We start from the raw sequence: 24591 nt of genomic DNA, 5'->3' as shown, positions 1-24591 counted from the left end.
GCTCAAACACACCTGCTCCATCATTATTTCATCCTGTCTCAATCTTTCTCCGTTTTTCCTATTATAAAGCCCATCACACAATGCGCTGGCTTCCCCAGTGTGAATGAGATCCTGAAGTCATATTGATTTCCCTGGATGTCTATAATAGAAGATGTGCCACGTGTGACACTGGCTATGTGTTAGCGCACTGTAGTCCTTACTTTTTTACTTCCTTCATGTTTAACTGAGAACAGAATATTCATATAAATTGTGCTGGTGTTGTTGGTAGTTATTTTATTTAAAAAAAAAATGTGACATGCTATTTGTGTTTTAGCACATAAAAAAAAATTATAAAACTGTTAAAAATGCAATTGTTCCTGCAAAATTAGCACTGAATGTGATTTGCTGTTCACTGCTAGGTTGTCAGGGATCTGGCTTACTATTATTGGATTGCTTCACCACTGCAATTCACACAACTTAATCTGCACTTAAAAAGCCAAAAGTTTGCTATGAATAAACTTAAATACAGTTATGTTCCTGCATACTTCTCTATAGGGATTTTATTATTATTATTATTTATTTATTTAAAAAAAAATTATGGCCTATACATTACACAAAATCCATTTATATATTTAAAAAAATATATACACAATATATTTAATTAAGAAACTAAAATCGATTCAACAGTGATTTTCATTTAAGATGGAAATAGCAAATAAACACAGTTACACTGAAAGAATGTTTCTGTGGAGAAATAAATTTAATAGTGTGTTTCCATCCAAATAAGGAGATTTTTCGAATCCAAACTGAGTCTAAATGCGTTTGCTTAAATTATGGATGAACATTTTATTATGTGAAAAGACATGCACAAAATAATAATAATAATAATAATAATTTACATTTCTAGATATACATTAAATACAGAAGAATATAATGTATGGAAATCTTGCTTTATTCACAAATGTTATCATTATATAACATTTGGTCCACATAAATTCATGATTTGGATTAAAACATGAATTTAAAAGCACTATTTTAACATATTAAGTGCCTATTATTTTAACATATTAAACTGGATTGTATGCATTTATGAGATTACTTGTTTGAGATATAGTTTTTAAGCTGAAATAACTAAAGTAACACTGTTTAGTGAGTTCGTCTGAGATAGTTTGAGAGGGAACAAGAGAAACATATTGAGATTGAAGGGAAAATGGTCTGACTTTTGTGCATTTAAGCCCGAACTGTCATTATCAGGATAAATATGCCCTTTTAATGGCATGACACTTCGAGTTATTATGTAAAACATCTCCTCCACAAAAACTGAAGGTCCCAGCTTTTTCGCTAGTGCTTGATTTTAAGCAGCTGGGACCGTGTTGATGTGGAAGGCACCCTGTGGAGGAGCACACGGTTTTGGATGGTATACCACTGCCTTCAGATCTGGAGTGGGTCTGTGTGATTGGCACCCACCAGGCTTCAGCTGTTGTCAGAAGGCAGAGATGCCCACTAAAATGCCTTGATCTTCCAAACAACACATTCTTCTGCTATATCAGAGAGCAAAAGAATGAGAAGACTAGAACAGTGTGTGCAACAGATAAAGACAGCGCTGTAGGTATGTATGGGCAAATACGTGTGGAATATTTGTGTTGGTGATGCATCAGCGATTCTCTTTGATGCGTCATTAAATAATTCACACATAGAGATTATGAAGAACTGATCACCCAAAGATTTTCCCCCTGATCACAGCCCAACCTGAAGGCGAGCTCGTTGACTTGCAAATCTTTCTTAAATTGGGCTTAAAATCCTGTAGTGTGAACTTGGCTTTACAGTTTGCCTTTTTTTTTTTTTTTTTTTTTTTTTTTACAAATAAATCCAGACTTGGTGAACATAAGAAACTCACACATCCCTTAGAAATCTCTATGCATGTATGTAAATGTAAATGTATATATATATATATATATATATATATATATATATATATATATATATATATAATTTTTTAATATATTTGTATATATATTTTTTATATTTATATAGTGCAAATGGCAATGTCTGTGCTTTGCATCTTCTATCTGCCTGTTCATACTGTGCTTGATTTTTCAGCATGCCAATGAATGTTTTCAGCCTTAGTTAATGCAGAGTTAGACACAGGGCCTGATATCAAATTAACCGCTCAAGTCAGGCATTTTATGAGGCATTATTCGTTTTAGTGTTCCCCCTCTTGTTCAGTGTGACAAGATGGTGGAATTAAAAGGGAGAAAAAAGAGCCAAAAGAAAAAGTCCTCACTCTGACTAATCCCATAGTCCCAATTAGATGAATAGAGTTGATAATACAGTAATGGAGACCCACAGATTCAAGTCTAGTCATTTCAGGTCCTCCCATTAAACCTTCCAATGTAGTTAACATTGATTCCGGCTTGGCGCTGAGGAGAGTATGGACTTCATAAAGGAAGACAATAGCTCCTGAATTGGGCTCAGCTTTGACATAATTGCTTCATAATTGCGTAGCGGTGATTTGCATTCACTTTCTGGCCCTTCCCATCAGCCAATTAGATCCGCTTGTTGATTTATATGTGTGCTGATGGAAGCTGATGGCTTTTGTCATGGTTCATATTGATGAGCGCTAAATACCTCAAGGCTTTTTTGATCTTTATGAGGGTGCAGGAGGAGAACAGGTTAATAGAGCTACAGGAACCAGATTGAACTGTGATTTAGAATCAAGCGGTCTTGTGGTGATTAGGTTGATTGTGCCGTTTTTCACAAATACCTGTTCGGTTGTTAAATTTCTTGATTATGAATGTATTTTATACGCAAACAAAATGCGTTTTTCAAAATCCCTGTTTGGACAGGACTAGTATTCACTGACAAGTAAAAAAAAAAAAAAATACTTAAATGTCTTAGAAAAGGAATAGTGCTAAAGTTGTTTTCTTTGGTGCACAGTGCTACAGTACTTCATTTTGGCAGGATTTACAGTCGATAATTTTACTGAGCTCTAAGGAAAAGACATTAAAGGAACTCTTTATCTTTTTGAAGCAAATGTATTTTTTCCTGGTGTTTAGAGGTTTCTGAAGGAAAAATACAGGTGCATGCAATTATTATATATTATTATACTTTGATATGGAAAGTATGGAAAGTTCAAAGGAACATAATTAATCTGAAATAGAATGTCTTTGTAACATAAATGTTATACATTTCTCGTAATAAAACCTTCAGTGTTTTCTAACTTAATTTCAATGCAAAGTTGCCCTTCGTAAACTGCAGTATGAGTTTACTGGGTGCTTGTCTTTCTGTATTTTGAATGAGCATGTGTGTGTGTGTGTGTGTAGCCATGCTCAGTGCACACTCAAATGTGTGTCAATTAGTGTTTTTGCGAACACAGAGGTCGTATAACTTGGTGAAACCGAACAGGGAAGTAGAACCAGTCCCTCTGATAGTGGTGTCATGAGAGAACCTGCTATGCACTTCAGCATGTGTAATTAATCATTAGAGGTGTACTGCTTAACCACCGCCTAATACGGTCTCTCTCCCCATGCAGATACTCACTTCTCCATTAATTACTTATAATTGCCTGTTGCTCATTTACTTTAAGATGCTAATATTCCTATATGAGGATGTCTGCATATTTCCCCCCATTTTTTATTTTTTTATTTGTCTGCCTTCTGGATTTATGCCGTACAGTGTGAGAGCTCTCGTAAAGGCTGATCGGAGGTTAACGTCAACGATGGAAGCCATTAACTTGAGGAGAGAGATATGACTTAGCCTCGTGCCACTGTCTGGTCACTGTGACTTTGAGAAGCTTTAGCTCCATTTGCGTCCTGCTTTTGCAGTTAAACACATTCAGATGAGACGGAGGGAAAAATGAAATAGATGAACGGCATCACTTGAACTGAGATATCAGCCTCTCTCCGGATACTGCCGAGCCGCTGTTCATTCCGGAGGCCATGTCTGAGCTGATATATAAAGAATGGACTAGGATTACAGTTCATCTGCCTAGAACGCCATCCTTATTTTGGATGCAGTATAATATGGAACTGGGATGTGCTGGGGAATTTGTAACATAGAGGTAGACTTTTGCTCTTTTGTCATTTCTGCCCTAAAGCCCGATTCAAAGTGGGTCATCTTCACTTGCTTGACTCGCAGAGTTCGATCGATTACAGTTCCGTTCAGCAGTGCGGTTTAATGAGAAATTGCAAAACAAGATTAAACCTTAAGGATATAGTTGGCACCAAACTGAGTAGCATCTTGCCCATTTGTCTCCATTATAACACATTGGTTTTTCAACTGTTTTTGGCAGGCACTACAGTGATGACCATGACGGCTTACGACGCAGACGATCCCAACACGGACAACGCTGTATTGCGTTACATCATCATGCGACAGCTGCCGGATAAACCTTCACCCAATATGTTCTACATCGACCCGGAAAGAGGTGACATTGTCACCGTGATATCACCCCACCAGCTCGATAGAGAGGTACATGCTTTCTTTGAGTGCCTGTTTTTTTATTCTTGAATGGATGTTAGATATGGAAAAAGTAATGTCAGACTGTATGTTGTTAGATTTGTGTGATGTTTTTAGACATTGGTGTACTTCAAATATCTTTAGCTTTAGGTTTGTGATACCTAATGCACCAACTCATGTTAACAAATTGAATCTTATTGTAAAAAAGTTTCCCCTTCTTTTTTTGTTTTGAAATACTTCCTATTCACTTCTGGCATTTAGAAGTGTGTATTTGATGTGCTACAGCAAGTTTACAATATGTTAGTAAAGTTAGCACTGAATTTAAACCTCTAAGCAAACATTTGCACCTTAGGGTGTACTCGCACTAGGCACGGTTGCCATGAACCGGGCCTGAGTACGATTGTCCCCCCTCCCCACTCCCGCTCTGGCCTGCACTCACATATAGGGTTTCAGCATTCGTGCTGGAGCACGCTTACGTCATTATGGTGCGACGGTTTCGGGATAAACAGGAAGAGCGGCGCTCTTAATTTTTTTGTCGTTTGGTCCACAGCCCTCTCACAGCCTGTTGTTAAACAGATGTGTCGCCTTAGTGGCGCAAAAATTTTCACGGAATCGTGCTGCTCGTATGAGGATGTTTGCAATGTACCAGCTGAAGTGTAGCAAGGACTTTGCAGTTTTTAGTTTTTATGCGTTTTGCACCTCTGCCGTAGACCAACGCAACCCTTTCCCTGCCATGTTGTTTTTTGAGCGACGCAAATCCGTGACGCAACGCGTCCTTTTCCGTGCTCCGGCACGGTTAGCGCTCACACTGCATGCGAACCGCGCCCGAGTCCAACTGAACCGTGCCCTGGCCCACCTCTTCCAAGCGGGCCAGGGCCGGCCAATCGAGCCATGCCCAGGCACGGTTCGGAGCACTCACACTAGTCAAACGAACCGCGCTTTGGTGGTCAAACGCACTCGGGCACGGTTCAAACTGGCTAGTGTGAGTACACCCTTAATCGTACATGATAGGGAAGCTATTCTTCCTCAATATATCTTTACACTGCTGCTTCAGCGTGTCAATCAGCCCAGGTCTTATTTAATGTCTGCAAATCAATTTTTCATATAATACCGATGGTGCATTTACAAAATGTACCACAGATATTTGAACGTTTCAAAGACTTCCAGATCTCGTAACACAGCTGGATGTATTTTTAAAGCTTTGTGAGTCAAACCCCTAACAGGTGGGCCAACAGAATGGAGGCTTTCTGTTCAAACCGAGCTCTAAAGGCAAGCAGGCAAACAGGAGGGGGCAAATCCGAGGGGACAAACAATAACTGTGGTGTGTTTTAATATTTAACTATCCTCAAGACACCTTTAGAGCAAGTACTTTAGAGCAGGTTCCTCTACATATTAAGGGGTTTTAATGTTGTTAGGAGACGGGAGGTTGGATGAACGCAGGGAAGATGCTCCGGTATCTTGAGGACAAGGAGTGTTAGCGGTGCATGCTAATGAGCAACTGGAGGCAGCGCTTTCCAGCTCCTAAGCAGAGCGAGACAACAGCATGATTGCTTTTTCTGTGGGGTGACGAATGAAGGAACATCAATTCGGCCCGCTGCTGGAAGAGGAATATTAGCTGTTGTCAGACACTTAGAGCATGCTTTAATTGAGGTTATACACACTTATCCACCAACATCAGCTGTGTCCGACAAGGCCAGTAGAAAACCCCTCAGCTGGAACAGAGCAAAGCCATCATTAAATGCATGTTTGCATGCGTTCCAGAGCCCATTTGATAGTCGAGCTGACATTGTAATTGAAATGTTACATGAAAGGTGTCTGAATGTGGCTGTTTATTCTGATTTCTTCCGAGCGAAACACTGGATGTTGACAAATTGCGCTAACGTTCACCGTCACTGCTGCGTCTTGCTGACACCACGTGTGACATCTCTGCATGACTCCCACGAGTCTGTGCTTCGTTGCAGTTGAGCTCATATATGTGACAGATGTTTTACACAATGAGCTCCAGGGGATTTCAGTTGTGTTGAGGAGGCAGGTGTGAGATGTTTCTTCACCAGAAATGTACTTTTGAGCTGTTTTTAGAGTTCACACACTACACTTTTCAAAATTTCTCAACACTAGTAAAGCCAAATGTATGTTGCTTTGTAATTAGAGTTCCCAGCTCATGAGTAGACATTTCCCAGGAAGACTTGAACGCAGCACACAGCTCTTGATGTTTCACAAGAATCGGACATGTTGACCTAATTAATTGAATGCATACTTACATAAAACAATTTCAACAATAATGTCAGTTAGGCAAGTCCAGCTATTAACTTGACAGCATGCAAATATGTCTTGAACAGAGTTTTCTCAGCGTACAAATCTCTCTTGACAGGTCGAGGGTGACTTTTTGTTTGTAATTCGGTTTTCGAAACTTCTGGTACAATACCTGATGTTTCGCATTAGATCAGATTTATCATGTGGAGCCCATTTGTCAGAAATAGCAATATTATGTCATAGTAACTCTCAACTATGCAGAACATAATTTATAATTAACTGGAAAAACAAAAGCTCTTATATAAACCCAGATCCAGTTCTTAAATTATTGCCTGTTCATGTGCAGTAGACATCAGATGCCCTTTCAAAAAGATACGAAGGATGTTCACATGCATCTGTCATGGATTGATCTCTTCCTCTGATCTGAAGCACTGATCCTAAACTCTTTCCCTGTTGGCAAGGAATACCCAGTAATGTAAATGATCTCAGTGTTTAAGTTACACAACTTTCTGAAGATTAACTGGGCTCTGTGTAGACATACGCATCTGCTTAGGTGTGTGTGTGTGAGTACTTACTTTTGAATGTAGTTAAGTATTGAAAGAAGAAATACTGGTACTGCTGAACTCGTTTGCTTAATCAACACATTTCTCACACATCATTAAAGTTGGCATGAACATCATAAAAGTCTGGAATTCTGTTTGAAGTTTAGTTTTGAGTTTTATTTAGACTGGCTGACAGATTGCAGGCTTGCTTTGGGGGGGCGGTCATTTTACGACCTCTTCTAACCAACTTCTGTGGTCAGTCTGCTATCACAGGCTACCCACTGTGCATCTGCTCTAGGTCCTGGCAATCAGAGTCCTGCCACTTAATCTGACAGCCGATTGACAGGCAGAGTAGCCCCATCTTTCTTTCATAAGCCCAAATAACACAAAATAGACATCTTAAAATATATGCGCAGTGACTGATTCTGGCACTCTTCTTATGGATTATGTCTAATCATTAAAGTCCTGCTTCTGATGTCCAGTCTGTGGTCAGATAAGAGCTCTGTTCTGGATCCTAGTGAGCTGTCTTTATGCCAGCTTGTCTACCTAGACAGAATTTGACATCAGAATTCTATTAAACCAATGATGCCGATAAGAATAAAAATTTAGCTTGAATCATATATTCCTGTTTCCGTCAAGGTAACTGCACCTTTTTTACTTTTGTTCTAAAAATGTAGACTTTTTTTTTTTTTCTCACAATTGCGAGTTTATATTTGACAATTATGACTTTTCTTTTTGTATATCTTTTTTTCTTCTCCTGCCTCTTTCTTTCAATTGCAAGTTTATATTTCAGAATTCATACTTTTCTTAGAATACTTTTTGAAATTCTGAGTTTGAAAGTCGCATCAGTCCAAAAATACGTCATGACGAGGAAAAAACATATAGAAGTCACACTGGACTATAAGTCACATTTATTTAGAACCTAGAACCAAGAGCACCCTCTGGCCCATCTATCTATCTATCTATCTATCTATCTATCTATCTATCTATCTATCTATCTATCTATCTATCTATCTATCTATCTATCTATCTATCTATCTATCTATCTGTCTATCTGTCTATCTATGTATCTATCCATCCATCCTGTGGCAGAAACAGTTGTTCTGTAAATTCTTCTGCCATTTTGGATGGATATTTCCAATATATAATTGTAAAATTCCAAACACTAATTGTAATGTATTTTTGGATTACCTCATGAAATGCAACCTCATATTTTGGCCAAAAGAAAAAGTATTTTTACCATCTTCACATTAGGAACAGACCTATCTTGTCTTAAATGCGGTCTAGATTGGTAGCTCAGGTTTTGGAGATTTTAAACACGAAATGTGTGTGTGTCTTTGAAAAGGAACAAGATATTAGGACCTCTCAATGGCACATTAAACAGTAATTGTGTGAATGTTGTTTCAAGCTCTTAGACCTATTTTTATATCATATAATCTATTTACTATCTATTTTCAAAGTGTGAATTTTAAAGCTTGTTGGGTTTGTAACAAATATACAAATGTAGCGCAGTGATTACAGACAGAATGTGCAATTTAAGGCTCATTTTACAAGCTTCAAATGAAAAATAAACGGCATATAAACACATTGGCAAGCATTATATCTGCATGCACCTACACAGACACACAATGGACATCCAATTACTGTAAGGTCGTAGCGTAGTGATTTCCCTTACTGCCGTCTAGTTCACCCAGGACCCAAACGGTCGTTCAAATTACAGTGTCAGCCTCTCCTCAGCACTCGCTCGCAAAATAGGCTTTTCAGACACGCTTTTCAGACTTCTTTTTAATCTGATCTCTCCCGCATAATTGAATGTCAGTCGCCATATGACGATTCTCTCCTGAGCTCAATTAATGAATCATTGTGTTTGGCAGAACGGCTAGACAAAACAGACAGCAAAATATTTACTCCTGCAGGTGGTCTCTGAGTTATTATGTTATGTCATCTAAATGCAAATATTACAGTGAACGCAGGAGGGGTGCGGGCGGCGATTGAAAACACTGCATTATTGCTTGATTTGATGTGCACTTCTCTGCATAAAAGATATAAACTGTCATTTATTCAGTCATTATTATGTAAAGATCGAGTTTAGTTGGCCAGGAAATAGACTTGTGAGTTAACGCAGAGCGCAAAGTGCTCTTGGATTGCCCCAGGACTGCTTTTGAATGTTCTGTGCTTTTATTCTGCAAATTTCCCCTGTCTTTTATTCATAATTTTTTATTCCTTTTTACCTGAGGCTTTATTAATGATATCCAGAATTATTCTTCAATTATATTTTTTCTGTAGTTTTGAGTTTCAGTGTAAAAGATATTCACTATTTATTAGGGATGCACGATATTGGATTTTGGCCGATATTCGATATGCCGATATTTTCAAAATAATTTTGGCCGATGCCGATACCGATATCGATATATATACAAATATATACTGATATATTTAAACTTTAATTTTACTGAAGATAAATCCATGTATCTCTTCTGTACTGATTCTACCATAAATTTATTATTTTACAAATGTAGACAGACATTCACATCTGAAAAACAGGTCAATTATTTCACTTGGAGAATATCGGTTTGGCTCATCGGCAGAAATATTCATATCGGCCGATACCGATAATGGTCATTTTAAGCTTTTATCGGCCGATACCGATATTGTGCCGATATTATCGTGCATCCCTACTATTTATGCCATTCAGACACACACACACACACGTTAGTTTTTTGTGAAAAGTGGGGACATCCCATAGGCGTAATGGTTTTTATACTGTAGAAACTGTATATTATATTGTCCTACACCAACCCTACACCTAACCCTAACCCTCACAGGAAACTTTCTGCACTTTTTCTTTCTCAAAAAAATTACTCATTCTGTATGATTTATAAGCGTTTTGAAAAATGGGGACATGGGTTATGTCCTCATAAGTCACCCTCTCCTTGTAATACCTGTGTCAAACCCATGTCATTATACAGAGTTGTGTCCTGATATGCCACAAAAACACGAACACACACACACACACATATATTATTCAATGCTGGGAGGCTCTGTCAGAATTGACACATGATATCAGTCGACTCAACAAACGTCAGTGCTGTGCCTTTGACGTTATACTTGTGAAAACTTTACCCATTCCATCAAGCACAAAGGGCTATAGACAAGATAAACTCCATCTTGTTGTATGGTAGACTCTAAACTATGTACATTTCCATAATTTTCTCCTGCTTTCCTACTGTGGCTACATTTGTGCTCTGCAGTGGACAAAAGAGATGCATTTAACAATTCTGGCAAAGAAAAAAAAAAAAAAAAAAAGTTTGATATTTGTTAATGCATTAGGTGTCCATTAGGTATCATGAAATGAAAATGAAATAAATATCTTTACAGCATTTATTAATTTGGGTTAATGGTCCATTTCTGGCTATAATCAAGATGTGTATATATTAATACTACTGTATTTAGTGAATAAACCTGAATTAACATTGAACAATATATATTTAACATTAGTTAACATTAACCTAGATTAATACATGCTGAATTTTTTTTTTTTGTAGTTTGTTCAATCATCCATTTCTGTTAACAAATTAAACTTTATTGTTAAATGGTACCTACAAAACAGAAGAAATTAACATTTATGTAAAAATGAACCTGTATCCACAAATTATACACCCAAATATTGGCCGTTTGCCTTATTTTAACTATGACATATACTCATATTAGAATGACCCCTGAAAAAATTCCAGAAAATGAAAACGTCCAGATCATTTAAAGTCTATCAAGATGTAGATGAGTTTGTTTCTTCATCAGAACATATTTGGAGAAATGTAGCATGTATCTCTTGCTTACCAGTGCATCCTCTGCAGTGAATGGGTGCCAGACAGCTAAAAAAAGCATCACCATAATCCACATGTAATCAATACAATTTCACATCAACAACTGATGGCTAGTGAAGTGAAAATCTTCTCACATCAAAATCCACTGAGAACTGTTTTGGACTGGTTTGGAATGTTTTTGCTTGTATACTGGTCTTGATCTGTGCATATTTCTCTCCTGATTAAGACAAAATAATGTGTTGTTGTTGTTTAGGTTGTTGTTGTTTTTTTGACTAAAGAAAACAATATTATAGATTGATATTTTCTTCTTTTTTTGTTTTGCTTTTCTTACTTGTAGATTGTGATGTTTTTCTTTCTGCTGCTGTTTGGATTCAGATGGCACCCATTTACTGCAGAAGATGCATTGATAATCATGTGATGTAATGCAAAATGTATTCTGATCAGTTTAAATAAGAAGCACATCTTACATCTTGGATTTTAATAACTGGATTTTGAATGAACTATTGCTTTAAAGACAATTTGTTGTTGCACAATAAAAAAGGGGGGCACTGTGTTGGATTTTCACGATGTTCAGTGTAAAACAAGGATCCTAAAGCAAATTCAAGTCTAGATGGTCTGCACACTCCAAAACTCTTATGAGATTCATCCTGAACTGCCCCTTTGTAGCAGAGAGCAAACAAATCACTGTCGCAATGGTTTCCACAGCACAAAAGTTAACATCCATACATTTACCTGGTATAGCCAAGAGAGCTGACAGAAGCCAGAAAGTTCAGTTGTGGTACTAAAGTGCATAAAGCAGGTGGAGTCATTCTAGAGTGATTAAAAATGACACCCTCTCCTTCCCTCTTCACACTCCCTCTCTCCCCTTTCTCCTCTATCACGCCTCTGTCTACTTGCATTAGTGCGGAAATGAGATTCCACTAATTAATTAGATCTCTGAGTGCTAAAGATGAAGATTACATCCCAATGAAGGTTAGCAGTGTCAATCACTTTTTCCCCACTAGCTGTGGATTCCTGAAGATAAATTGAGCCCCATGGGAATTGTGGGCAGGAAAAAAAAGGTCAGGCCGTTAATCCTTTTCCGTTATTAATTGAGCCTTGCTTATCTACCCAGTCAATAAAGGTGCGAAACATCAGAAATAGAAGGAAAACATATGATAAGTACTGTTGAAATTTGTAGAGAGAGACATTAAATAGAGATGAACATCTTAAGAAGAATTGTGTATTAAATGAATAGGTCATCCAAGAATAAAAATTGTAAGTTTTAATTAAGTCATCATTCACTCACCCTCGTATTATTCCAAACCTGTATGACTTTCTTTTGTAGAACATAAAAGATGTTATTTTGAAAAACATCCATGCATTAACCTCTAGAATCTTTCAGCTGCTTTTATCAACATTGGACCCCAAAGATTTTCATTGTATGGACAAAAGCAGCTGAAACATTTTTAAAAAAAAAAATATTTTGTGTTCTACAGAAGTTAAGTCAGTCATTAAGTCTGGAATGACATTATGGTTATTAAATAGATATGGTATAGATATGGTATATGGTGAAGACATTTCTAGTGACCTTCCTGTGAGTCTTACTAACTAACATTTTCTAAAACACGGATATTTTGCAGGTTGTCTATGTCTACGTTTACAAGCTTTTAAAATTCGGGTTATGGTCGGGTTAAGGTCACTATTCGGGTTTCTGAAACATTCGGGATAACCCGTTTACATGTGTGAGCAGAGAGAGTAACTCCTGTATACATGGAATGTGTAATCAGTCGCCAATATCCCGGTGTAAACGGCGACGCACAGTTAGCGTCTGGACGTAAGACGCAATATGCGTTATTTCCGACTCTTCTTCCTGTATCCAAAGACTCACTTGCGAATAGAACATGCGCAGAACACACATTTTGATGGGGATATGCCGAAACGCATTTACAAGACCAAATATTCGGGTTAGAAAAGGGGTACCCCAGGTATAATATCCCGGTTTTTAAAAACCGGGATATGAGCATATCCGGGTTTTTGCCGGTATTTACATGGCCGTGCGCGACCGGGTTATTGCTAATATCCCGGTTTTGAACGGGTTATTGGCTGCATGTAAACGTAGTCTATGATTCACCTAGATGAACTGAGCAAGCCATTAACATGCACAAACCAATGAGGAATTAAAATAGAAAATCAAAATAACAGTGGTAGTTTTGCCTGCTGAAGATTCTCTTGCCTAAATAGTTATTGGCACAAAAGTAGAGCTCAAGTACCCATTTGCGCTCATGTCTATCTCCGGAATCAGCTCTAAACGCACTTCTTGTGTCGTAAAGGTAAAAAAGAGTTTCCCGGCCCCACTCTGAGCTCTGCCAAATACCTCACGTTCTCACGGGCAAGCTTGAGTGGCCTCATCCCTTACAAATGCACTGTCTTTGCACTATTGAACTCTCCAGGACTTGGCAGTAACACACTAAGTGTAAAACATGCATCTTCTGTTTTACTGGCAAAGATATGGAAGTGATCTAAGCACGATCTGTCCTCTGAATGGCATAATATAATAGGCAATTGTCGCCATTTATAAGGAGCGAGCAGGTATGAGCTCGCCTCGCAGTATCTTGAGAAGTTCCACTTGTCTCCAATTACTGCAACACTTACGTTCAGGAAGGAAATGAAGAGTGGGTATTATAAATATCATTGGCTGGCCTGTAAAAGTGTATTGGTGTTTTATTGGATGCTGTAAAGTCGGGCCATGCCTGAACTGAAGCAGAGAAATCTAAGTTCTGAAATAGGCCATACTGTGCAGAAAGAGAAAAGTCAAATCTGGTAGGCTTTGGTAGACTCTGCTCCAGTTCAGAAAACTATATAGATGGTCGCATTTGTGGAAACAAACTGTGGAAAAAGAGTGTCACACACCAAGGTCAGACTTTAATCCCTGGACATAACTGTCGGCTTGATCGCTCTTCCTGCTAATCCCATCCAATGAACCCCTCACCTTCCAGCCCACGCCCTGATCTGCAGGGTGGGATGCACAGATTCAGATTCATGCGTCTCAGATGGCTGTGTGGGTTGAGATAAGAACACATCTGGTTGTGTGTGAGGACAGGAGGAGAGAGGGGTAATGAAGTGAGTGATGAGTTTCTACTCTTTCTGACTGAGCTTCGGGTCAGAGATCACCCGGTGTCCAGAGAGCGAGAAAGTAAGCTACAGCAGATGAGAAAGAGGGATCATTCTTTTTATCAGTCGGGCTGCTTGACTGAGGAGGTGGAGAGGAGGATTCAGTCAGATCTGATTGTCCTAAGCAGGTCACTGAGCACGGTTCACACAAGTAATAGTGTCCTATAAAGGATGCTTTCCACATGTTGAAACTTGCCATTTTGTTCAGGTTGCACTTTGCTATTTGACTGTGCGTTGTGTTTAAAGTTCTTAAACACTCAGTTGGTAACACTTTAGATTAGGGAATACATTTTTACTATTAACTTAGTATGTTCCCTCAATAAAACCCTAAGTAGGAGTTTATTGAAGGAAATTCTTAGTTAATAGTGAATATGTATTCCCTCTTCTAAAGTGGTGTAGTATAGAGTATGTTTAGGTATTGGGTAGGGTTAAGGGATCCAGAATTTGGTCATGGTTAGAAAATATGTAAAACTGCTAATAAACAGCCACTAGTAATATGCATGCTTATAAGCAACTAGTTACTAGTGAGTAGCATTCCCACTGCATTTCGTGAACCAGCAGAATGTAGATATAATAGGATAATGCCAATGTCTTAAAAATAATGATAAGAAACTATAATGAGTTGTGAATGGTGATGATAATAAATCATCTTATTTTGAAATGTATAGTGTGTATGAAGGCAATGCATTTTGAGAACCAGTAGGGTAGTTTTTGTTTGTTTGAATGCAATTCGTTATGTGAGCCAACACGGGTAGTTAGAGGATAATGCTGATGATGTCATCAGTGGTGTAACGATAATGTCACAGCAATAAATCAGTTTACATTGTCACGTGCTTTTTGTATGGTCGCAATGTACTACCTTGTTCTGGTATAAAACAGCAATTGGTAACTTCTCAGTACATTTCCTTTGCTGATGACAGTGGTGACAGCTGGAGGCAGAGGCATCAGTAGCTATGGGCTATTTTGTCTCTCTGCCAGAGTCTAGAGCGCTTTTCCAAACAGTGAATCCGCTGTGCCGGATTCACAGGCTGCATGTTCACATACTCACACACACATTTATCAGAGACATTTATCACATTACAACAATCAATCTTTGTGACTAACACAACATATGTTCTTCTACTGGGGTCAGAGACTTTCATGAATATGGATGCATTCTACAGATATTGTAAAATGTAGAAGTGACCAAGAAGACCTAATGAAATGCAAAGTTTAAATCCTTCAGTATAGATTTAGTTTCAAGGCAGAAATGCATCTCATAGTTGCACACACTAATGTGTCACGTCATAAAAACAAAGGGGTTAAGTGGGTCTCGACAGAAAGAGAGACTCTTGAACCATCAGTGCTTATAAATGACTGATGATATGACACTTGCAAAAATACCATGGAGACCTTTTCAAAATTCAAAATTGCCAAAACAATCTATTGGCTTGGAGAGACAGACTTTATCAGTCTGTTCAAGGGAGATTTAGAAAGGGCAGAGAGGAGGGATAGTGAAGGAGAAAAGTGAGAGAGCTGATGGGAGCTTGCTAGGGTTCAAGTCTACTTTAAGATGGACAGAGAAACTAAAGGAATTAGTAAACATCATTAACTGAGTAGGGACTATAACCAGAAATTTGGGTTTTTCTGTAGTTTGATAATGTTTTAAAATTTTATAAGGATCAATTCTTGCTATTAATTAGTTGCTTATTACCATGCAGATTGGTGGGATATTGGCTGTTTTAGTACTTATAAAGCACATATTAATGCCTTATTCTTCATGACCGTATTTTAGATCCCTAAATCCAGCCCGTAACTAAACTTAGCAACTACCAACTATTAAACAGTAGCAAATTTGGAGTTTGTTCAGGGATAACTCTATTTAACAGTGAACATGTGTTCCCTATTCTAAAGTGTTAAAGAATAATCTATTCATTTATTAAAGTAAATTTTTACATATAAGGGACACAAACGGCATTTGGCTTGTAAAATGTCCCTCTACTCGGTTTCTCTCATTCACACAGTTCTAGGTTCTCATTGAATTAGGCATAAGGAAATGTGTCATCGGCCAATTTCCTTGTTTCACCCTGCATAGTTCAAAACATCCTGAACACAATTTCATCCTTCTCCATTTCCTCCAGGACAAATCAAATAGCAGGAAAACAGACTTTGTCACCTCTCATTTTGTGTGAAATGAAGTTAGTTTTCTATAGTTGTACCATAAAGGGAGGTTGGCAATTTATGGTAAGCATTAATATTTATTGTATTTAAAGTCAAATAAAGTCCCTTATTCACCCTAAACCAACATTAAGACCTCTTATAAGTCCCCCATCGTTCAAGGGCATAGATAACCACAGACCTGTCATTGCATAATTGGCTAAATGAGAGCAGAAATGAGCTGAATCCGCACAAAGGCTCAACAGCTCCATTGCCCATCTCATTCAAATGGAAGTGGCACAGCTTCGAACCATTAGTGACACCGCAGGGATCTAAGGCACATTATAAGGCTGTCCAAAATATTCACAGTACAGAAAGTGTTTCTTATAATTTTGGCAGTTCAAAGGGCAAGCACAGGGCAGGGACAAACTGATTGCTTCCTGGCGAGTGAATTTCCATGCTTTCTCTGCCTCTGAAGATGTCAGTTATGCTCTTAACTCAGGAGCCAGTGACTGGGGCCTCAACCCCAGGGTTCACAGAGGTGATGTTCAAGCAGGGTAAACCCCTATTATGACTTAATCTGCTAATATATATCTTCAGAATGACATCATGCTGATAGAGGATCTCGGGGCAGTGTAAATGAACAAATCCCCTGATGCATAAGTTTAATGACATGCTGGACTTTAAAGTCAACGACAAACCTAAATGGACTTTATTTACTTCACTTGAATACCAGGGGGATAACGTGGGTATATGTCTGTCTTTCTATCTAATGTTTCATTATCCTATCATCTATCTATCATGCTGTTGTAGGTGGCATTACATTGTGAAACATGGTTGGTATTTGTATTCTAAAGGTCTGTTTCTGATCTGACGGGAAGAGGTCAATACACATCTGCTGCATTCACGCTAAACATCTTAAAGCTACTCTGTGTTTACCAAATCTAAAAATGAATTGGAGCTTAACTGTGAGGCAACCTAGTATAGATCACAAGTGTTCTTTTGTATTTCTGATATTCATCTTTAGAGGTTTGGTGCACTGCAATGTTCTGAGATCTAAGTTCTACAGAATCTGTAGCATGTTGTTTACCACAGTAAAGTACACAGTACTTGGTAAGGTATTCCAGAGGTTTCAGAAGCATGAGTGTGAGGCTTTTATTATTTTGTGTTAATTTTACATTTAAATGTTTTTTGACTAAATCATCTGTTCTAGGCATATCAATTTCTAGTTACAGTATGTGTTTCTATGAAGCTCTATTTTCTCTGGGTATATGAAACAAATAATGGTAGCACTTTATTTTACAGTCCTGTTCCTCATGTACATACTATGTACTTATTATAGTAATTACAATAACTGTGTAATAACTAGGTACTAACCCTGAACCTACTCCTAAACCCTACCCTACCCCATGTAGTTACCTTGTGTTACCAGAACTTTCTTAGATAAATTTGCCGGCAGCCATATCACCCTGGAGCCCAAGACCGGTTGCCCACTGAAGCTAAGCAGGGCTGAGCCTGGTCAGTACCTGGATGGGAGACCTCCTGAGAAAGCTAGGTTGCTGCTGGAAGAGGTGCTAGTGAGGCCAGCAGGGGGTGCTCACCCTGTGGTCTGTGTGGGTCCTAGCGCCCCAGTGTAGTGATGGGGACACTATACTGTCAATAAGCACTGTCCTTCGGATGAGACGTTAAACCAAGGTCCTGACTCTCTGTGGTCATTAAAAATCCCAGGATGTCTTTCGAAAAGAGTAGAGGTGTGACCTCGGCATCCTGGCTCAATTCACCCATTGGCCTCTGACCATCATGGCCTCCTAACAATTCCCATATCTGCTGATTGGCTTCATCACTCTGTCTCCTCTCCACCAGTAAGCTGGTGTGTGGTGGGCGTTCTGGCGCACTATGGCTGCCGTCGCATCATCCAGGTGGATGCTGCACACTGGTGGTGGATGAGGAGATACCCCCTGACTATGTAAGCGCTTTGAGTGTCTAGAAAAGGGCTATATAAATGTAAAGAATTATTATTATTATTAATTATTAATTATTATAAATACACTGTAAGTACACTATAAGTACATGTTAGTACACATACTGTAAAATAAAGTGCAACCCAAATAATTATGTGAAGGTTTTAAATAAGCATTAAAACTGTGAATTATAAAGTCTTAATGTAGTTTTCTAAAGTTTTATTAGCAAACAGCTTTCATAAATTTTATGTGCACATAAAAAATACCAGCTTTATATGGTCATCGCAGTAAATATTTTACCTTTGCACAAACCACATTGGTCAGCAATTCTATCACATTAGTTTTATGTATGTTGTGTGCTTTCGAAAACAGAACAGTTTTTTTTTGTGATGCAATGCTTTGCCCCATAGAGTTCCATTGTAAATGGATTACTGTTATTAGAAATTGAGGAAATCGGAGTGATTTTTTATGGTGTGTTTTGATATTATATTACAAATGCGGTTAATGGACCTTGTGTCTGGAACATTCCTTTATCTATAATGTTATGGATTACATATAGTGTGCATTTATTGAGCTAATCTGAGGCCAAAGGTCCAGAAACGCTGTGCTTGTATTAATAATGTGTGAAGGATTAGCATGTACAGTGAACAGCAGCTGTGTGAATATCTGTTGTTGTAAATAGGGCTCATTACACGCCTTCCCCATTTACTGAACTATCATAAGCTTTGGCTTGTGGTCATGCCAAAAGCACTATTTCTCAGCCCCCTCACCTATTATATTTTGAACGTATTAAGTCACATAAGCACCCATAATGGGCTTAAAACTGCCATTGTTTACCTCGAATCAACCATGTCAAATTTCCATTCATTATTCCCCTAAAACCTCTCAGTAATGGATTATTTCATTTATTATCTCTACTCTTATTAATTAAAGGCTCGTGAGAATTACTAGTGGAAGTGCAACACTTAGACCAAAACAAGCGTGACATTTCCAAAAGTTAATGTAAGAGCATCGTCAGTACAAATGGTTTCAAAACAAATGCAGTCAGAAATGTTTTGTCCTTGTAAATAAGCATGATTACTGATAAGAATTGTGGTAAACAGATGGAAATGGTTCTCTTTTCAAACTCTCTTGTGGAGTCACTGTCAGCAAACAGCTGATTTAGCAGAGCTACATTGCTTACAATATAAGTTAGCTAGAAGTGGCCTTGCGACTGCTGCAATATGTTAATATAAGCCATAATTAGTAACTAACCTTGTGGTACTTGGATGGGATATATATTAATTATGTACAGCTGTTTGAGATTTTTTATTTGTACTGGCTAAATAGAACTCATTGAGGCTGGTATAAACTCTTGTATTACATGCTCTCAAAGTTCTTCAAGACAAGGAAACTGAAAGTGATTATGTCCTTTTCACTGAAATAGCAAAACAGAAAAAAACAAAACAAAAAAAAAAAACAGATAAGAGAATGTAGGGGATGAGAGGGGAAATATGAGCCAAGGACAGTTATTTCAAGTTACCTCCATCCATTTGTTTCGTTTCCTTTAATGAAGTGAGACCAAGTACTAAAGAGCTAAAATGAAAAATGCACCTAATTAGTTACTTTCTGTCCTTAGATATATAGTATAGGGGTGCTCCGATCGTTAATGCGCATCTCGTCAGTAAAGCCGGTTCTCTAATCAGCAGTTAATTCTATCAGGTGCGTGATTTCACATAGAGCAGCTGTTACTACACAGAGCTGTTGTTAACTGAGAAGATGCAACAAAAAACGCTGAAAATGAAGTGGATTTGCGCATCTTCTCTATTAACAACGCCTCTGTGTAGTAAAAGCTGCTCTATGTGAAATCACGCACCTGATTGAATTAACCGCTGATTAGAGAACCGGCTTTACTGATGAGATGCGCATAACGATCGGCCGATCGTGATCGAAGCACCCATAATATAGTCTAAAGGGGGTCGCATACCGGACAAGAAGCGCCTTGCCGCGTCGCGTCGTGCCACGTCTTTAAAATTCAAACACATTATTCTCTATGAGTGTACACACAACGGCGGCGCCACACCGGCGCTGTTCAAATTTCTGCCGCGGCACAGAGCGCCATCTGCATAGTTTTATATATATTTTTTACATACGCAAAATATTAAAGTATTGGCCTGTGTAACATTTGCCTGTCAATTAAGCTTTTATCAATTAAAATCATATATTTAAAATAATAATAATAAATGAAGCTAAAACTCACCCATCGAAATTGAGCTCGTGCATATAGAATGTGCGCGTCCGGTGTGCGATACCTCGAGTCGTCCTACATGTGGCGCGACGCGGCACTTCTCGTCCGGTGTGCGACCGCCTTAATAGTGGACCATTATGAAATTTTCCTCGCTTACATTTAAAGACTCAAAAGCATATTTATCACTGGATGCTTATGCTGTACACAGTTATTTTTATTTTTTTAGTTTTGGATGGTTATTGTAATTTTGTCTTGTTTTTCAGTGAAGCATTTAAACATCCTTAAAACAAGAAGATACATTTACTAGAAAAATATATTGTTTCCATCCCTTTGCCAAGTTCTTAAGAAAAAAATTCTTAAGAAAATGTATCTTGTTTTAAGTAGGCTTAGATATTTTTTGTAGAAAACGGAAAAAAATTATTTATTATTATTATTATTATTATTATTATTATTATTATTGTTTTGCTTTGCAAATGCATTTATTTATGTATGTATTTATTTATTCAGTTAGTTAGTCTAGTCTATTTATGTGCCTGGGATGTGAATTTTCTAAATGATGGCAGGGTATACTTCTATCCGGTAGGACTACTATCTGAGTTTTCATAGTGAAAATATGATATTTCCACCTGGACAACATTCCTGTTCATCCCCTCCTGATGACAGCCCTGATTGAACAGTTTATTTCATACGAGAAGTAAAATTACCATCATTGAAAGTGAATTTACACAGCGTCCTGGCACACGACACCGTTCAAGAAGTAAGACATGGCAGCTGTTATTCATGTGCTCTCAGCAAGCGTTTATGATGGTTTACGACTGACTCTTGCCAAAGTGCTCCCTTTATTAAAATCTGTTTATATTGTGGGTTTGTGTATGCTGGTCTGTGTAAATCGAGTCCTTGTGAAAACAACACGCAACACGGAGGAGCCAGGCAGTGTCATGTCCAGAGGTGCTTCAGCAGGCTACAGCATCTTTGACTGTTTCATTAGATTCACAGAGGGTGGTTTTGTCCCTCATATCACAGCCAGCTGTGCCAAAGCGACTTTAAAGTTTCTGTCCCTTACACAAACACATTCCTCTTGGACTTCAAAATGATTTTATTGGCTGAAATAACTAATTAAACAATTATATTGGATGAAAACTTTTGATATAATGCATCAGTATTAATTTATAAATCGTTAAATAAACCAGTCATTCTATGGCTTTGCATACCACTTGATCTTTAGCCGGCTAGTTTAGCATATATGCTACTACACTACCATTATTTTTGTGCTACTTATTATTTATAGCTATCACTCCTACAAAAGATACCCAGAAAGGCTATTTTGTTTTGCTTCTAAACAGGCATTACAGACTGCTACTTCTTGGGGTCCTAAAGAGTTTGTGGGCAATGCCCTGGAAGTCAAGCCTTCAATCTCTGGCATATAATCCTGCCGCTTTGGTGGCATGCAAGGAGAGAGATAAGAGGCATTATCATTATTATTTATTATTATTATTATTATTATTATTATTATTGATGTCAGTGGAGGAGTGGCTTCACTGTGCTGAATAAACATCTTTATTGCTTTTTTTGTATTATATTATATTAGTACTTTTTTAATTTATTGTCTATTTATGTGATTAATAATTATAATTATATAATTATTCATATGAATTATTATTATTATTATTATTATTATTATTATTATTATTCATTATATAATATAATCATCCCAACACATTACAGACGGTAGACTAAATGAGTTTGGATAATATATTTTATTTCCTTTAAGTTAATGTATTGGTGTTGATTTTAATATATTTTATTGTATTTCTATGTTTATGTTTATATATTGCACATTTAATATAGTAATATGTTAATCTCTGGTATTTGATTAATATGTTTATATACTGTATTTTTTTTGTTATTATTTTTTATTGTTTAAATGCTTAGGTATTTATCTTATTAATACATTCAATAATGTATCTTTCATGAAACTTTATGGACAAAAGTTAAAAAGCAAAAGCTAAAGTATTGTCCTTCCCACCTTCAGGTTAATATTTTAATATTTCTATATTTTGATATATTATTTATTGTAATATTTTATTTTTTATCATTCTTTTGTTAGTATGATTATATTATATTATATTATATTATATTATATTATATTATATTATATTATATTATATTATATTATATTATATTATATTATATTATATTATATTAAACATCACAGTAAATTAAAGAAATTAGACAAAGTGAGTTTGTATAATATATTCCTTTAACAGGTTCCTCTGAATCTCTTAACATATTAATGTTGTATTTAGTATTTAAAAATGACAATCAAAATGTGGGTCATATTCATCTTAATTATTCTATTTATAAATTTTTTTAAACTGTTCGAGCCCCTTCTGGAAATTTGCATGTGTTTGGATGGAGAAAGTGCACGGTGGGTGCACGTGACATTAGCATGTGGTGCTTCATTAAATATTTTCTCATCAAGGGTAGGATTTATTTAAATTTTTTTACATTTGGTTCTTTTCAGCTGAGATACAAATCGCTCGTAATCAACCACGGTGACATTTTCTGTCAATTACACCCTTGCTGTTGACACTCTCCTGAGGAGTTTTTCAGAGAAATTGTCATTTTAACACTTTGCCTACCTTGAGGGAATTGCAGCGATGGCGGTGAAAGCCATTTCAAATTAAACTTTTTAACATTAATCAGAGCTTTATTCTCTTTGCTCAGTCACCTGTACTGATTGCTCGATTTTCAGGTGTGCACTTGCATTTTAATCTGCATCTGGGCATAATTATTTGCGTGTACAGGTTGTCTTCCCTCACTGTCTCTTTTTAAGAGCATTATTATTGGACTAGGCCTTTGATGGGTGCTTTCATCAAATCACATTCACAATCAGAGATAAAAAGCCCCTTCTTTACACCGTATGTGAATTCTGAGGGTGATGGATTTATCCCAGATGATGAGCTAAATCTCTCATCCCCTCAAGCTCCATCCATCCTGTCTCTTTGCCTCTCTGTCTCTCATTCTCTTTCCCCGGCCATTTGTTTACTCCGTCTCCTAAGCAGATTGAGCGTTTCCAACATGTGTGCTCTTCTCTGGTGGAATAGGGCTTGCACTCAGAGACTCAGCCTGGAATAGACTGCAGACGGCGGGCCCACTTTAGCACTCAGTGTGGGGTCCTATCTGCTGCTGGAGGACTGTCAAAAAAAGAGTAGGCTTCTCTCAGACCCTTTTATCTTGGAAAGCTCTGCCAGGGTTTTGTTGTTTGTAATTTTTATTTAATTTTTTTTTTGCTAAAATACCCTAAAGGCTTCCCCCACTGATTTCTGGGAGAGATGGAGACTCTTCTCCCGACCACCTATAGGGATTTAAACGGTTAAATTCTGGTCGTAACTTGGCTTTTTTAAGCAGTTTTAAGCGGTTAAAAGCCTGTTCTGCATATTTATAGTTGTAATTATGAACCTAATTATTAGTTTTGCACAAGTTATGGTTATGTCCAGTAGCATTTTCGAGCCCACGCAAGTGGGAGGCACAGTTGTAAAACCTCTCTTGCAGTTTAATGGAGTGAAGATATGCACACACATCCAGCACTTTCTATTCTACTATTTAAATGGTAGACTTTCTTTTGAGGCCCCTAAACGTCACATATTGGTGTACTCACAGGTACTTACTAAAAATTTTAATAATGAGATACTTTTGTATATTTGATGCGCTATAGCATTTCATTTTGTCATTTGATGTTACACTTACTAAGGAAAATAATTTAATGTCCATAGCTTGAAGAAATAAATTTAGCATATTGCTAAAATTATTAAATATATGAACAACAATTATATGCAATACTGAATATTTGTACTTAACCCGTTAATCATGTCTTATTTAAATGGAAGGAATATATATATATATATATATATATATATATATATATATATATATATATATATATATATATATATATATATATATATATATATATATATATATATATATATATATATATATATATATATATACTAGGGGTGTAACGGTTCACAAAATTCACGGTTCGGTTCGATACG

At 37.2% G+C, this 24591-nt stretch overlaps 1 protein-coding gene across 1 annotated transcript in view; it reads left to right on the top strand.

Moving 5' to 3' along the window:
- Positions 1-24591, top strand: part of LOC113076195 (cadherin-13-like) — a gene marked incomplete at its 3' end in the record, with an annotated part of 145090 nt that overhangs the window by 106852 nt on the left and 13647 nt on the right. Inside the window, exon 7 of the mRNA XM_026248858.1 lies at positions 4271-4449. Within this exon, the coding sequence (XP_026104643.1) occupies positions 4271-4449 (179 nt within the window). The remainder of the gene's footprint in view (positions 1-4270; positions 4450-24591) is intronic.

This window comes from Carassius auratus, unplaced genomic scaffold, assembly GCF_003368295.1.
Source record: "Carassius auratus strain Wakin unplaced genomic scaffold, ASM336829v1 scaf_tig00019275, whole genome shotgun sequence".
Lineage (NCBI taxonomy): Eukaryota > Metazoa > Chordata > Actinopteri > Cypriniformes > Cyprinidae > Carassius > Carassius auratus.
Note: the sequence above shows the minus strand (reverse complement) of the source record. Positions and strands in the feature narration are given on the sequence as shown.